This window comes from Chrysemys picta, chromosome 2, assembly GCF_011386835.1.
Source record: "Chrysemys picta bellii isolate R12L10 chromosome 2, ASM1138683v2, whole genome shotgun sequence".
NCBI classification, from domain to species: domain Eukaryota; kingdom Metazoa; phylum Chordata; order Testudines; family Emydidae; genus Chrysemys; species Chrysemys picta.
In genome coordinates this window covers 171,172,226-171,189,952 of record NC_088792.1, presented here as the reverse complement: position 1 = coordinate 171,189,952, position 17,727 = coordinate 171,172,226, and the positions used below count along the sequence as shown (strand labels likewise).

Here is a 17,727-nt window from a genome sequence, read left to right as displayed (position 1 = left end):
CTTTGGCCCCCTGGCTTAAGCTCTCTGGTTCTGAGAGCCATCAGGCATCACCCTCCGCTGGTCTTAGATGTCAGCTCTGTATACTCTTCTCTGGTGTTGGCTCTCTCTGGCTCAGGAAGAACAGCTAGCTAGCCCCTCCACTGCTTCCTGTTCATCCCTCTCTCTTCCCAGGGACAGCCTGCAGAGCTTTCTGCTCTCTGCAACTTTCCCCAGATACCTCCTCCAGACTTTTCCTGATTGACTCTCACCAAGGCTTCCCTCACACCCCTCAGATTCCTGATCCTTTATAGTCCCCAGGTGCTGGACTGTTCTCCTCACTGGCCAAAGTAGGAGCCCCTGTTCAGGCACAGGGAGCTAGACCTAATTCATTCACAGAGGCCAGACACCCTGAGACAGCATAGGATTCTGTATTTTTGCAAAGGTTAGGTATGAACATACTGAAAGACAACTGTACTGCATATACAAATATCCTGACTTTCATATAATTAAAATCCCAGGCCTAATATTGTATTAACAAATGCTTGCTGCATTTGATATAACTTTAAGTAAATAATGCAAGTTTAATACAGCTTTTGGAGAAAAGAGTGTTTAGTGCTGACAATGTGCTCAGTGCTGTATAAGACACTAAGGGAAAGACTGTGCCAGCCCCACTAGTACCATAAATTTCTATCTGAAATGCAAAAACATTACAAATACAGCTTTTGTATTAGTGGGGCATGAAAGGAAAGAATTGTTAGGCTTCCCTGTAATACACCAAATGCAAGAAGGCAATTTTGCATCACTTCTTCTGATAGGAAGCACAGAGGGAAGTAACAGCAGGAAGAAAACCGCGCATTCCGTCATCCGCATCGCTGACAAATATCCGTTGGCAATCTAATAAAAATATCAAAATAAAGATATTCAGAATTGTATGCAAGTCAAATGGAAGTTTAATTTGGTAGCAACACAGAACCATTGCAGTATGACTACTGATAGTTTAACCTTCAGATGTGGAGGCCCAAGACTAGGGTTGCAGGAGTCTTGCAGTTCTGGTTTCCGTACTGGCAAGAGCATGTGAATGTGAGACAAGGAGGAAAGGACAGATAGTAGGGAGTCCGGAGGACATGTATTTGCTAGCAGCAGAAGAGCCTCCAAAACAGAAAGCAAGTATTTGAAAGAACTGGAAGACGAGTATGCAGAGATATTCCTTGCATTATTTGGTGCTTTCTTTCCTTCTATGCATACCAATCTTACATTTTCATGCCCCTAGAGAGGTTCACTCATTTCATGAAGCAGAACATGAAAAAAGTTGGGTAGCATTACTAGGAATAACAGACTCAGTCATTACAAGTTAGGGACTGATGCACAGAATTTCCTTCAACTTTTAACTTATTATTTAAAGTGTCATAGGTGGATGAAGTGCTTCAAAAATGAAGTGACTAACACTCATGAGAAGTACCAGAACAGGTAGAGAACTGAAACCGACAGCACAACATCTGTTAATCGTGTGCCTCAACCCTATTCTGGCAGGACCAACTCATTAGAATGAGAGAGTAGGGCATAGCCACCCAGGGCAGCTGAATGTGTGAAGACATGCCATCTCTTCAAGATAGAGAGGAAATGCCAGAAGACAACATAAAGCTGGATTCTTATTATCCGTAAGGGAGGGAGGTGAAGTAGTTAGATCCACAATTTTTTCCCCATTGACTCTCTCCATAGCATGAGCTTGTATCTGGGCACTTTTAGGGACAGAGGAGCTTCTGAGAAAGAGCTCTTTCCTCTACATTAGATTTCACTGCAGCCAGTGAAAACACTTTGCTACATGGCATTTCAAGGGAAACAGATGGAGTAGGCCAGATCATAACTAAGTGCAAAACTTGCACACACACACACACACACACACACACACACAAATAGATCTCTGAAAATATTTTCCATTACCTACTGTATACAGTCACAAACTACAAAGGTCTTTTTCACCTCCCAGACCACTGTTCAAATATACTACAGCCACCACACTGCTACATGACAAACAAGTTTATCTACTCTCAACTACTTTAGTAACCTCACTAGGAAAAAAGCCAAGACCTGCAGCATCCTTTGCCCAAAGGAAGTACATTCCTGTAGCTGACAAACCAGTTGGATCAGCGAATTTGCTTATCATGTACCTGTTATATTCGTTGTCCATACACTGTGTCAGTCTCTTTAATACGGATGTTCCAATTCAATTATGCGACTAATCAAGACTTACAAGTTATACCATTATTCTACAACAACCTTGAATCTAGTTAAGAATAAAAGGCTAACTAATGCTCAAATCAACCTAGAACGAAACTAGACCCTGATCTCAGAAAAATCAACTTGTCTTTAAAACTTATTGTGTTTACTATTTTTGATTTATGATTTTATGGGGGTTTTTTTTGGTTTATGAGACTGTATATTTTCTTTGTTTTAATTTAAGACTTTAGCACCAGCAAAAGATGCCAGGTAGGCACTTCCAGAGAAGGAAGTCCTCCATCTACAGAGCAGGTGCAGCAAATACAAGTTCTAGCGTGCACATAAAAATTGCTGCAATAATTAATCTGCCTGGGAGGAAGTGTGCCTGATCAACAATGCATGTAGAAAGCAGGAGTGGCAAAAGAAATCGAACAGCATTTAATAGAGTTGCAGCAACCTACCTAGTAATTTTAGCAAAGGATTTTAACCTATGGTAAACAAAGCTTTTGTAAGGACTATGCTTAAGTCCCCTGTTCCACCTCCCCCAACCTCACATGCAACCACAGGCTGTAGTGACTTTTCAGAAATAGAGCCAAAAGGAGGCAGGCTCTGATACTACTACTTTCTCCTCTACCTCCAACATCTTTGCCTAATTGTTTGAAGGTCTAGACCAGGCAGAAATAAGAGCATCTCAACCAGTATGTAGGAGTCCAGTATAGAGGAGGAGGAGCCAGAAAGTTGCTGGGAAAAGTAATAGTCTGTGTGAAGAAGTGGGGGGAACTGGATTAATGAAGAAAAATCTTCAATTTTTGATTTATTTGGCTAAGGAGCAATGAGAAAAAGAAACCCAGATTTTGAAAGAAACAGGGCAATATACATATGCTATGCTCCCAATTCAGATTAGACCTATACTACCTGGAAAATTTAGAGCTACAATAGCTGGGATGTTTGAGTACCTTTATAAAGAGGGGCTCTAAATCCTACCTGCTCTGACCCATTTTATTTGAAAAACATCCTCTTTTCCCCCCTCTTCCCACCACCACCACCTTAGTACACCTCTACCCCGATATAACGTGACCCGATACAACACAAATTCGGATATAACACGGTAAAGCAGTGCTCCGGGGGGGCGGGGCTGCACACTCTGGTGGATCAAAGCAAGTTCAATATAATGGTGGTTTCACCTATAACGCGGTAAGATTTTTTGGCTCCTGAGGACAGCGTTATATTGGGGTAGAGGTGTACTTTCTCCACAGCCACTTCACTCTGTTCTGCAGAGACAGAACAAGTGAGCAAAAGAGCTGATATGAAATATATAAAACTCAAATTTTACCTTGCAGCACACAGCACAAAAGGAAACGTACCTAACAGTTTTGCAGAGGGAGACATTCATGTCTGTTGCAGAGTCCAAGGAATTTTGGTCTTACCGCTAAGTTGCATTCGTGGAAGGGGAACAATCTGGAAACTGGACTGCTGATTCGCTTTTATGCTGCTGTTGCCCTTTAGGCCCAGGGAACCACAACCTTCTGAAGTAAACCTGAGTTTGACTTAGAGGAAGAACATTTCATCTATCCTGGGCTCAAAAAGGTGCCTGAAGAGGATACAGCTTTTTGTTTGGTTTGGGGGTGGGGCACGAGGGAGGGGAAAGAATGGAAAAGGGCTCCTAACTCCATTACCGTGATTCTTGTGACTGAGTCTCAATGCGAGACTATTCCCACTATGCCCAGTCTGGGGTAGACAAGGCCAATAGAACGCTGCTCCTCGGAGGAAGAAAGGGCCTGAGCAACAGGAGGGGCACACAGGATAATTTCAGTGCTGCGACTGCTCCAAACACCTTTTAAGGAGTCGCTGCAGCTAGTTAGAAGTTTCCCTGTGAAGGTCAATCAGCCAGACTGATAAGCATTTAATGCCAAAATCTGCTTGGCATCAATTGGTTTGAGCCACCTAATTATGCAGAAGGATGGGGAAGCTACCCAGTTTCTGAATTCCACAAGCAAAAAGCTTGAAGGGCTAGAGAGGCAGAAGATCAAATACAAAGCAACAGCGCAACAAGCCAGAGGAAATAGGTAAGATGTTTCCCTCTTTTGGGGGTTGGATGCAAGGAGAAAGGGAAGAGGCTGCTGCTGCTCCTCCATGCGGTTTCAGAAATACTAGAAATATCTAGGTATGTTTTGTGGTTGTATGCTTTGGCAGTCACTTACCCTCCCAAATCATCCCCCACTAGTGTTAAACATGACAAGGCCAAGGCTTGCTTTCAAGTCCTGGGCAAGTCCTTTATTCTCTTTGCTCTTCACAAGGTTAACTGACACCTTCTAAATCTCTGCCAATCCACTGTAGTTTCCAATTTGTGTCCTCTACACATCCTGTTTACACGGATGACAAGAATGTACTCACAAAGAAGTGGAAATGTTAACTGTATCATGTGTCACTGATTGTCCCCTACTAGAAATTAATAGTTTGTTGGGTTTTGGGGCAATTATTTAAACTGAGAAAACGCATTTAGGGTAAAGGAAAGAATTTCCTGTAAATAACAATACAAGGTTAGATTATCCGAGCCCTGCTACCTAACATGTATATTTATTAGCCCACCTTTATGGCAACAATGCTGCCAGATGCAAGCTTATGAAAAGTGAGATGATATGGGCAAAGTCATGCTATTTAGACTAAGTGTCAAGACCAGCATTTGCTCTTATTTTTGAGCTCTTAGAGAAACTGCAAGCCCATGCCTCTCTCAATGTGTGTTTCTTACACTACTACATACATAGGAGGCTGGAATTTAAGGGTAGTTTGGAAGAATGTCTCCCACCAAAAGAGCTTGCCAGGAAGTTATCATGATGTCAGGCGAATTTACCTATTCTGCAATAATTCCAAAAAGGAGACCAAGGCACAGTGAAAAGGAATTCTGCAACATTCTTGTTCTGTCCAGCTCTATTCTCGGAATAGGTCTCACACTTTCTGGTATAAGGGCTGCTGTAAACAAAGACTCAGACACACCTATTTGTATTAAAAGATTCCTAAGGATTATAGCTTTTGATGCAACTCTGCAATAGTCTCTTCCTTCTACAAGGCAGCAATATCTAATGCATAGAACAAGGGACTATGGATTAGGGTTTTATTGCCAACTCTATCATTAGCCTGTTATATGGGTTTGCACAAGCCACCTAAGCCAATTTCTGCAAAAGCTCCTGCTAGTTTTGGTGTTCAACCTGAGATGGATGTTCCAAAATGCTGAGCACTCACAGCTCCCACTATTTCAACTGGAGTCATAGGCATTCAACATCGGGGGGGGGGGTGTAAGGAGAGAGAAAGAGAGAAGAGAAGAGGAGAACTCTAGCTCTAGGCACCTCAATTTAGATCCAATAATTAGCACCCATAATGAAGCACTGTATCAAGTTTCAACTGCAAGGAAGTTTGTTTCAATGGGGAAGTGATCACATTTTACCTGCAAAACTACACCTGGCCACCAAGTTAAGACAACAATGTTCCCTCATTCTTGCATGGAAAAGCAATCCTTTGCCTGTCAAGCGAAAAAAACGTATTCCTCTTGCAGCAGGCTTTAATATTTCTCTTCATTCATCTCCCAAGATTAAGAATTGTGTCTTGTAAGTCAAATGCTGGAAGATAAACTGTATACTAAGAAGCCAAATGACCTCATTTTTGCATGTAAACAGCACAGGATAGGCTACACTAAAAGTTGTAAAACTGTAGAAAACAGGAGATGAGACCCTATTCTTACATACCAGTTGCAAATGTTTCTTTCCTCTCTTTGGTCAATATCAGTTAAGGATGAAGTTGGGCCAAATATTGTTTGGTAAGTAATAGCAGTCCTTATTTTTAGCCGGGTATCAATGCAATACATACTGATGCACAGCAGGGAGCTGATACATGCTGATCAGTGTGGCAATAGACACCTTACTGTACTTAACTAACAATCAACCAGAGACACGTGTAGATAGAGGCAACCCACATGTGTCACTAACCCCTGGCCCTGCCTAACGACTGGGGTAGAAGAAAGAAGCAATTACATTTGTACTCTTCTCCGCTCCCCCCCCCCCAACACTTACTTGGCCAGTGATGCCCGTGATGAGAGCCACCTTCCTGGGATTCATGTCTGCACAGTCCCCTACAATGAGTGCAGAGCTGGGACAGGCGTTCTGTGCCATGAGTCTGGAGGGGAGGGGCCCAGTTCCTGGCACTGCGGTTTAGCAGGAGTTGGGAGGAGACCGTGATCAAGGTGCAAGAGGTGGAGCAGGGAGTAAAGATGATAAGGAAAGGACCTGCTCTGCAGCCGCTTGTGGGAGGAGCAGGGCGGTCAAGGTGTTGGATGCGGGGACGTGGGCTGCTGGGGCTGAACGGGGCTGGCAGGGGCTTAGGCTACAGGGTGCTGCCTGGACCAAAGATGAAGAGTTGGAAACTGGGCTACTGCAAGGGGGCGGGGTTTGCCCAGGCTGCTGCCACTGCCGGCCGCTGGTACATTTCCGCGTCCCCGGAGCGGCTCCTCTCTTAAGGTGCAGCCGCACAGGTGCAGCCCCGCGCGCCGCGCCGATCCCGGCAGCAGCCCCAGGCTCGCTCGCGCTAGGATTTCGGGTTCGCGCTCCCAAGCATGCACGCGCTCCCTCGCTCCCCTGCTTGAAAAGCCGCCGCGGCGGCCTCCGCCAACCAATCAGGAGCAGCGTTGCTTCCTTAATGGGACAAGAGCTCTGGCACAGAACCCGGCAGTGTCGGGTGGTGGGGCCGCTGATTGGATAATGGGGTAAAGTGGGGGTGGGGCTGTCTCAGGTCTCACTCCAGCTCCGGCGGCAGCAGCAGCCACCAAAAGCGAAACCCGACTTCCTGATGCAGCACCGAGGAGGCGGCGAATGCAAGGAGCGACATCAGCCCGGCCGAACGGCTGCGCCTGGAGCCCACAGCGCCCTCTGCACCGTGGAGGAGCGAGCCCCTGCTGGTAGCCGCAGCAGTCAGCACCCAGGGAGGCACCACTCCCCGCTGTGATCAGCGTGCAGAGGCACAGCCCCTATTCCCCGAGCAGACCCCAGTACGGGACCACAGGGGGGAACTAGCAAAGGCAAAGGGCGGAACAACAGCAGGAGAAGTGGGGGAATGTTGCGGAGCGTCCCTTGCAGGCAGCGCCACTGCCCAGGAGAGGGATTTGGGGACCCTGGACAAGGGCAAAGCCCCGGATGACGCTTCTGGTGCTGTGGGATCCCCCCACGGAGGCTACTGGAGAAAGGCACAGCTCAGCCCTCTTACTTAGGGTGACCAGACAGCAAATGTGAAAAATCGGGACAGGTGGTGGGGGGGTAATAGGAGCCCATATAAGAAAAAGACCCCAAAATCGGGACTGTCCCTATAAAATCAGGACATCTCGTCACCCTACTCTTACTACGTATTCAAAACTCATGAGTCCATGTGTCAAGACTGATCATTTTACAACAAAGGTGATCAGACTTTTTTTATTTACCTTTAAAGTGCCCTGAGTTTGCATTTTCAAGCTTTTTGCTATAACCACAAGAAGTGTGACCCTAAGAGTCCCTCCCTGCTCACTGACAAAGTGCCCACTCTAGTCTAAGTCATAGCAGGCCTGCCTGACACACTCACTACTATCCCAAACACCCTGTGTCACAATTAAGGCTACAATTTAGTCACAGGGGTCACGGATTCTGTGACGTCTAAGACTTCAGGAAGCAGCGCGGGGACTGTGCACCCTTGCACTGCTCTTGGGGCTGGAACCAGGAGGATGCTGCAGCCCCTGTCCGGCAGCTGCTGCAGCCCCAGCTGCACGGCGTCCCGAGCGTGGTGGGGTGCAGGGCTGCAGCAGGGGCCGTGTGCCCCAGTCCCGGGGGCCTGGGCTTGAGGGGGGGATTGCAGCCAGGGACACCTTCTATGAGGGGCTGCAGCCAGGGCAGTGCTACCTATGCCCCCAGGCTTGGGGGAGTAGGGGCAGCAGCTGGGGCTGTGTGCCTTAGCCCCACAGCACCCAGGGCTTGGCAGGGGCTTCAGACAGGGCCACCTTCCGCCAGGGGCTACAGCTGGGCCCATGCAACCCAGCCCCGCAGCGTCCCAGGCTTGGGGGTGCAGGGCTGTAGCAGGGCCTGTGCATCCCAGTCCCGAGCTTGGCGGGAACTGTTCACACCCCTCATTACCAGGACCATGCGCTCCCCTGCGCTCCCTCCCCCCTCCCACGGCCAGGGCTTGGCAGGGACTATGCATCCATCCTGCAGCTGTGGCCAGATCTGGAGCCAGGGCTGTGCAGCCGAGGGGGAGGGTGAGGGAGGGGGCTGCTGCTGCCAAGACCGTGCACCCCTGTGATAGCAGGGGACTTGATTTGTCAGTCCCTCTCTCTTACGTAGCCCTGCCTCCTGCTTACTTTTAGTAAAGTCACGTACAGGTCCCGGCCTCCATGTTTTTTTTTTTTTTTGTTTAGTGCCCATGACCTGTCAGTGACTTTTACTAAAAATAACCGTGGCAAAATCTTAACCTTAGTCATAATATGTTTCCAGAAGGTATTTTGTAAAAGGTATTAAATGTAAACTAATGACACACAGGGCAGCAATAGCATTATGTATAAAGAATTGTGTATGTATGCATGCTAAAACTACGTTCTTAAAATGTATTGCAAAGGCAACACATAAATCAAGTCTGTCCTAGACCAATGAATAGTAATTAGCCTATCTGCCTGGTTTGATTACAGGCGGAGGACACTGAAAGTACATTTTACATACAAGATAAACAAAGCATTGAAACTAAGTAGCAGCAGAGGAAACTACTTAGTGAGCACACCACAGGACAGTTTGCACCTGCCAGGAAGTAGGAGCAAGAGAAATTCTAACTGGAACAGGTGCAGAGAAGGGCTACTAAGATCAGCAGAGGATTCAAAAACTTATGTTATGAGAGGAGACTCAAGCACCTTAGCCTAACCAAACAAAGGCTCAGGGGAGATATGATTGCTCTCTACAAAATAGATCAGAGAACTTAAATACCAGAGAGGGAGGGGAGTTATTTAAGCACCAATGTGAACATAAGAATAAATGGATATAAACTGGCCATCAACAAGTTTAGGCTTGAAATTAGGCAAAGATTTCTAACCATCAGAGAAGTGAAATTCTGGAACAGCCTTCCAAGGGGAGCAATAAGAGGAAAAAAACCTAACTGGTTTCAAGACGGAGCTTGATAAGTTTATGGAGGGGATGCTCTGATGAGACTGCCTACAATGACGTGTGGCCCATGTGCAACTGCTAGCAGCAGATATCCTGCATGGTTGGAGATGGGGCACTAGCTGGGGAGGGTTCCGAGTTACTACAACAAACTCTTCTGCAGGTGTCTGGCTGGCAAGTCTTGCCCACATGCTCAGGGTGATCATCCTATTTGGAGTCAGGAAGGAAATTTCCCTCAGGTCAGATTGGCAGAAAGCCTGGGGGTATTTCACCTTCTTCTGCAGCACAGGCAGAGGTGAAAGTAAGCTGGTTTGGTGTACCAGCAAGAGCCAGAACGCCGTACTGGACCGGCTTCCCCAGCCCGCAATTTAAGGGGTCCTTTATATTGCTGCCAGAGCCCTGGTACCGGAGCTGGTGGAGATTTAAAGGGCCCAGGGCAGTAGCGGTGGCTGGAGCCCCAGGCCCTTTAAATTGCCGCCAGAGCCCTGCTGCAGTAGTGGTAGCTGGGACCCCCAGGACTCTGTCAGCAATTTAAAGGGCCCAGTTATGCTGCAGTAGCAGCAGCTGGGAGCCTCTGGCCCTTTAAATCACTGCCGGAGCCCCCAGCCGCCACTGCTACCCCAGGGCTTCGGCAGCAGGGCTCAGGTGGCAATTTAAAGGGCCCAGGACTCCGCTGCAGTAGCAGCAGCTGAGCACCGGGCCCTATAAATGGCCCCTGAGCCCCAGGGCTCCCAGTTGCCGCTACAGCGGGAAGCTCTGGCAGTGATTTAAAATGGCCTGGGGCTCCCAGCTGCCACTACCACAACCGGAGCCCAGGGCCCCGCCTCTTCTGGTTGAGGCCATACCCTTCCCGTTAAGGCCATGCCCCCTGCTCAGGACTCTGGAGTACTGGTAAGTCCTTTAAGTTACTTTCACCCCTAAGCACGGGACAAGTCATGGGTCTATGCCGGAAGGGGGTAGGCAAGATTCTGTGGCCTGCAATGTGCTTGAGGTCAGACTAGATTATCACAATGGTTCCTTTTGGCCTTAAAGTCTATCAGTCTAAGTTTTCCTGGCTCCTAAGATAAAGACTATGGCCTTTGGAAACTATAAGGGGGAGCAAAAAAGTCATTCTAGTTATCTGTCACTTAAACAAAAGGGGACAGGGCTCTCTGATTCCTGTGAAAGTTAGATCCCAGGACACAGAGGGCTAGAGTTGCTGATAACTTGATGTAAGTGAGAAAACTGCTTAGGCAATGATTATACCTTGCTAAAATTAAATTTTTGGCACTAGAAAGTGTTTTGTTTGGTTTATAACCATACTTGTCTCTTTTTCTCTTGATTAATATCACTTAAATATCCACTCTTCATTAACAATAAAGTTATTTTTATGGTAAATGACCTCAGTGCTGTTAGATTGAAGTAAAGTGTGAGTCTTCAGCTAAACTAACAGGCTGATGTGTTATCTGTCTCTTTGGAGACAGCAAATTTAATTTCTGTGAGCATACAGTGAGAGGGACTGGACACTACACTGATGGTTACCTGCAAATCAAGATTAAGACTGGTAGAGTTTTGAGGAGTTTGGAGGTGAAATTGACAAATTGGTGTGGCAGGGAGCAGATGCACAGCCTAATCTCCTGCAAAGCTCACTCCTGCTCAGGCTGAGGGGTAACACAGGGACTTAGATGTGTTGGAGGCCCTGAGGAGAGAGAGTCACATTCAAGGTTGCTATTTTTTTCTGTTTGCCTTTAATGTACACTTGGTTCACATTTTCAATTTTTTCCCACTACAACTACAGGAGTTAGAAATTTCCTTGTGTTATTTAAAAAGAGATAAATCACATATGATTAAAGACCTTTTATATCACGGTTATATTCTGTACAAGACTTATGGAAACTGTGTCATGTACAATATCAATGGAAAAGTTATGATTTGCTAAGTAGGATTATCCTGATTAAATCTCTGCATCATATTTGTATTGAGAGTATGAATATGGGTTATATACTTGCATCTAAAACATGGGTCATATTCCTCAGTAATACCCTCTCAGATACATTTGCATCAGGGCTAGACAGCTACATGTTGATGGCCCAATCAAGGACACTCCACTCTAACAATGGGCCATTGAAGAAATTCATCCTCTCCAGATGGCTCCTTGCTGTCTGAGGCATCCTCAGGAAGATCTAATGGCCAACCCCAGTGATTCTGCAAAACATATAGGGCATGTGATATGCTCATGTGACCCTGGACTCCATTTTGGGCTAGTAACTTTACACATATGGGGGCTGTGGGCTTCATTTAGGGACAGTACATTTCCATGCACATGGCAGAGGGTATAAATGACCTCTAAGACACCTCCATTTTGCCTCTTTCCTGCGCTAATTCCCTGGACTGTGGATTTACAATAAAAAGGAGCATCTTGAACTATGGACTGAGGGCCGTCCAATCTTTGGCAAGCTACCAGAGAGACTTTACAAGCCAGCAGTCTAGTCCATCACTGCTATAAACCTGATATATGTAGAAATGATTACGAAGTCCTTATATGATCTATTAGCCATTTATAACTCTATTAGTAAACTTTTAGTTAGTTTATTAAGGATTGGCTGACTGTGTGATACTTGGGTAAGATCCAATATTCAGATTGACCTGGATGTATCTGATCCTTTGTGATTAGAAAGAACCTCACATATCATTAAATGGGTTTTCAATATTCTCTCACTATATTAGATTGGGGTTCCTGGCTGGGAGCCAAAGGCTGTAATACCTAAAAGGGACATGTTTGGCTTTGGTGAATCTAGATTATAGAATAAACCACCATTGGGGGGGAAGGGGGAGGGAGAAGAGAAGAGAGGGAGGAGGAGGAGGAGGAGAATTGTCTGCCCTGAGTATGGCACACAGGTTGGCCCATCCCAGGCCTTTGGTCACAATCTTCACCACATCCAGAAGCTTTAAGAGACACCAGATACTCACACAACTTCCAATAAAATGGCATGAGTTAGCCACACTGGATCGTTAAAGTGTGAAAGTGGCTATTATGTTTGTTATCAACAGCTATAAATTTCAGACATCTAAAGACACAGAAGAAAGTTCTGTAACTGAGAGGAGAGGCAAGAAATCAAAACTGCAACAATTTAATTCCCTGTCCACCTTATGTACAAAAACCATCTGCCACTCTTATGTACAAAAACAACGTTTATGCATTGGTAAGGGATTGAATGTGTGATGTAATAGTCATTTTCCGTTTAATTTCTAAGATACTGTTCTGTTCCTCATTTACTTCACCACAATGTAACTATAATTTCTCTCTCCTTCCCATCCCCATATCATTTTGGAAATTCAGCTTAAAATCAAATAATAGTATTTATAATACTTGTCACCTAAGGATCTCAAATATTAATAAATTCTCTCATGAGGTCTTGTCAAGTAGGGAAATAGCTCTATTTCAATCAAGTAAATACATTCATTTACATCTGAATATTGGTGACATTATTACAGATTTTTTTAGCAGCCTTCACAATCTACCACTAACATGGAGGACTGACCTTCAAGTGATCTTCTCCCCACTCACCCCCCCTCCTACAAAGACCCTTCACACTAACTGTACTTTCTCAAGGTTACTTCTATGTCCACAATTAATGAGAGCCAAAGTACCCACGTTTGCATCTTATGACTTCCAACATCAGGATCTGGTTCTCTCCAACAGTATTTCCAACATAAGCATTCATCTTTTTTTCTGTCCAAGAGATATGCAAGGGTCTCTGCCAGTCCCACATTTCAAAAAGCTTAAATTTTCCTCATGTCAGCAGCATTAGTTTTCCAGGATTCATATCCTGACATTGTTATGGAAAAATAGGTTTTCACCAGTCACACAGATTCCATGGTTTTCTTCACATTTTAAGGGAGGCCACAACTGTGCAAGTCATCCCCAATCATCTTCTGATTTCTTTGGAACAGCCTCTTTGGTTGGCTCTATATGATCCCATGCAATTAACTTCATCTACTCCCTTTCCAGCTTGCATCCGGTTTCTGTGTCAATGTACATGCATTTTGTTTTCATCACATTCAGGATGAGTCCACAACCTTCAGCAACTGTTTGTTTACATTTGTTGCATTGCAGTGGTGTTTGCAGGAAAGAGCTTCATATTAGTATATCTTAGGTCAATTAAGAGTCCACAATGGAAATGTCATCTCCTTCCACTTAGTCAAAGCCTTCTAAGGCTTGTCTCATAATAAATTCTGTGTATGTTAAAGAGGCTTGGGAACAAAATGTACCCTTGTCTCACACTCTGCCCAGTGGAAATCCACTCACTGGCATCTGTTGTTTGCACCATGATCGGTTGTTGATCATAGAGATTTGTGAGGAATTCAATGAGATGCTTTGGAATTCCCATGTTTACCAGTATCCTCCAAAGACAGGTCATGTCAGATAGTATCAAACACTTTTGAGTAATCAATGAAGCTTAATTGTCAAGCGATCTAGAGTGGCTCACAATGGAGAATGCCAACCTCAGGGCAGACTTGAACAGGGCACAAACCCCAGACTGGTGGTATGTTCTATACTTTATTGATGAAATCTAACCCCTCAAGCACTATGACAGGTTTAACATGGAGTCACAGACAGTCCCCTGAGGTACTCAGTCTATCTTGCCACCTAGGCAAACTTGCCTTGGTGATTGATTATTTTGGTGTAGGGAACCATCTTTCTGGTTACTCCCAGTCCCAAAGGACCAGTCTCTCAGCCCAGGTCAATTGTACCTTAGATCTCTCAGACAACACTTGTAGCCAATATTATAATAAACTAAAGATTTATTAATTAAAGAAAATGAGTTCTTTACAAAGTTAAAGCAGGTAACATACGCACACATATGAGTTACAATCTTAGGTTTCAAAAAGTAATAGAAAGCTTGCACATCACAGCAGTTTCTATGTCCTTTATAGTTAACCCAAGCTCAGCAGTTTAGTTCAGCTTATGCTTAGAACTATTACTCTCTCCAAATTCCAAACAGCATAGTGATGCAGTTCCTTCTGGTCAGGGATTTTTATTCCCTCCTGCCCCCCCCCCCCCCCCCCCGAGTTCAAAGTGATGGAACAAGTATTGGTGCTTGTCTCCTGTTCGTGGGTATGGGGAAGGCAATTAAAGTCTTTGTTCTTTCATGTTTCACAATGGCTCATTTGATTGCTAAAGGTCTTCTTGTGTGTAGGACCAGCACTTAATAGTAATTAATGCTTCTTTCCTGTTTGTGAGTTACACTTTTACAGAGATTTGCAATGCAAAGACTCAATACAACTTTGTACCATGGGCTACAAATGTTATAAGTGAGATCAATACATGCAGCATCCTACAAGCATTTCATCAAGTCTAAATGTATATCTATCAACTTAACATCTATTTTAACAATGTTAAAACACACAGGGAAGCCAAATTGGTTTCCAGTTTTGCATTTGCCAGTGTTCAGTGAGGCCTACGGGCATTGGTATGATCTGGCATCTGGTCTGATAGCATCACAGCATCACAACAATCAATGGGTAACTGTACTCGCTGGGTTCTTCAGTGATGTGATGGATGGTCACAATTTGGTCACACATGCCTTGGACTTCTCTGAAACCAGCTTGCTACAGTGGTAATTGCTTCTATCCTTTATTTCATGCTATCCTAGGTTCCATAGAGCAGAACTTTGCTCACATGCGATATAAGGGAGATGGTACAATAGTAACTACACTGTGTTAGGGCTCCCTTCTTCGGTAAGGAAAGAAAAAAATTCCCTTCATCCAGTCTTCTGGCTAATTTCTAGTCATCAATACAAATTTTCCACATAAGATCAGTACCATATTTGCCATTTGCTTTTAACAATTACAGGTAAGTTATCTATCCCTGTGCTTTTCCAGGCTCCATTTTCATAATAGTATGCACCACTTCCTCTCACAGGATTGATGGCTCCAGCTCTGTACTTTCTTTCCTGTGATCCTGTATTATAAGTGGCTTTGAGACATACAGATTACTGTGCCAATCTCTCCACCCAGGTTTAATATTAATCACCCTCAGTGATCTTTTATTAGGTTTGAGCACAGGGAAAACCTTTTGGTAAGTCTGACCACTGTGAACATACCTTTTGTATTATTATTGTCTTCACAATTCTCAAATTCCATACACTTTGCCTTTATATAGTCATTCATCTAATCTAGTCTGTTTTTGAATCCGTCTGTTCAGGTCCCTACATTCTCCCCTACATTCTTCCATCTCCAAGCTAATCTCTTTCACTCAGTGTCATTTTTGCGCCAGCTCAAACACCTTCTCAGTTAACTATGAAGTGGTCCACCACTGACTTTTTGGAATGTGTGCTTTGGCAGTTTTAAGCCACACATAATAGTTTTTCTGTTATTCCAAAATTCGTTGGGGTTATTCTCTTTCACCTGTGCCAATGCCTCAAACCCATTCTGGACAAAATGTATTTACATTTCTGTTGATTCTGAACAAGTCCAAATGCAGTGGATCTGTCAAACATCTTTTTAAGTTTTAATTTTATGGCCAATGAACAAAGACCGAGTGCACACTGTGGGTCAGACCATCAGCTGTTAGCCTTAAACATACAATTTCATCATGAGTCTCATAACAAGCTGTGGGGGATTTTTTAAGCCCCAGTTGTTGGAATCAAGAAATTGCATGAGAATTGCAGTTTTTGTTTAAATTTCTAGCCCTCATGGTTGCAGAAAAAAGTTTTAACTCACAATCTAAAGGTTCAGAAACCAAGAGGCAAATAAAAATAACCCCAAATAAAAAAAATTATGATTTTTAATCCAGACTTATAATTTTCAAATGCTGGTGGTTGGCAAGACTGATAATAATTATTGAAATGTGAACCAGAGATTAAGTGCCTTGGCCACACAACCAGTCTGTGACACAGCCAACCTCCCCACCTCCACCCCCCCAAACAAAAAACACACAACACCCCACACCCAATCTATACTTAGATCTTTAGCCTTTGTCCAGTTAGCAGAGATGTATTAGGGGTTTACAGGTTAAAACCCCAGCCTCTTGAATACCACCCAGAAACTTACTGGAGCCAGTTCAAACCCCAGGGCATTGGCATAATGCGGTCCAAACATGCAATTCACTTATTAGTTTCAATTTCTGTAGAGTCCTGAAGTGTAACCCCACGCATAGCACATTACACAAAAAATATAAATCTTAATGGATATTTTTGGCAAGGTCCTCATTGTAAAGAAGTCACTCCTTTCTCCAGGTGCAAATAGGGAGCAGGGGGAGGAAAGGGGGAAAAAAAGGCTTTGCCACAGCCATTGACAGGCATCTAGGTGTAGCCCAGGATCAATACACTATGCAAGTTATGCACATGTTTTTACAAAAGGTTTGGAGCAGTGGTTCTCAACTTTTCCAGACTACTGTACCCCTGAAGCAGGGTTTGGGGCTGTGACAGAAGGTAGGGGTGGGCTCTGAGGTGGGGCCAGGGATGAGGAGTTTGTGGTGCGGGCTGCCCCAGGGCTGCAGCAGTTTGGTGCTAGGGGAGGGGCACCTCTCCCTGCCACAGCAGGTCTGCACTGGGGCTGTCAGGGAGGGGCACCTCTCCCCACCGTGGCCCTGAGCTCCTGCACTGGGCTGAATAGGCAGCCAAGCAGCTTAGAGGGAACTTAGCTCTCTACAGTGAAAGGGAAGAAGGGATGTTGATAAAATGAAAGCCTTATTTAATGTTACATTTCAAATGTTGTAACTTTCTCTTTTCTGTGTTTTTATTAGAAAGGTTAAAAAGATTTAATGGTGCATTTGCCATGGTGTAAAGCAGGTTGAGGTCTCTGTATACCAAACTCTGAGCCTTGTTTAACACGGTTTAATGTTGGCTAGTGAAAGGGTCATGTTAACTTCTTTGATTCATTGGGCCCATATATTCCATCTAAATTAATACAACAGTGCACACAATTCCTGTATCTGGCTTGTAAAGCGTTAGGGGATGAAACATTAAAATGATATTTTAATTGAATATACTTCCCCAATCCCAGTGCATCCTTCCGTTAGCAATCAGTTCAATGGTTATTTTTTATTGTAATCCCCAATTCTGAGAATTAGCACACAAAGTTACTCTCAAATTAGCTTTTCTTTCCTTCTCTAGTCAGATTTGTGCGCACCAGTAAATTTTACAGAATACATCAACGTCTCCATTTTGGCCAGCTGAAATCACAATCAACCAGAACTCCATCTTTGAAGAGAGTTTAATTGCTCTCCATTTGATACTGAGTACACAGTCAATCAATCGCACCTCTAGCAAAGGTTGTGGCAGGTATATCTGTAGCATTTTGGGGCACACCTGTGGTTTTTATTGCCCCTTTCCCAATATAGCTAATTCCAGGCCATCATAAACACACCACTATACACGGGGGCCAGCTTGAG

The 17,727-nt window shown here is 44.6% G+C and overlaps 1 protein-coding gene across 1 annotated transcript in view; it reads right to left on the bottom strand.

Moving 5' to 3' along the window:
• Window positions 1-6,999, bottom strand: part of GMDS (GDP-mannose 4,6-dehydratase) — a 534,521-nt gene extending 527,522 nt beyond the window's left edge. The window contains exon 1 of the mRNA XM_005307071.5: window positions 6,261-6,999. Within this exon, the coding sequence (XP_005307128.1) occupies window positions 6,261-6,359 (99 nt within the window). The 5' untranslated portion in view covers window positions 6,360-6,999. The remainder of the gene's footprint in view (window positions 1-6,260) is intronic.
• Window positions 7,000-17,727: the final 10,728 nt, after the last annotated feature.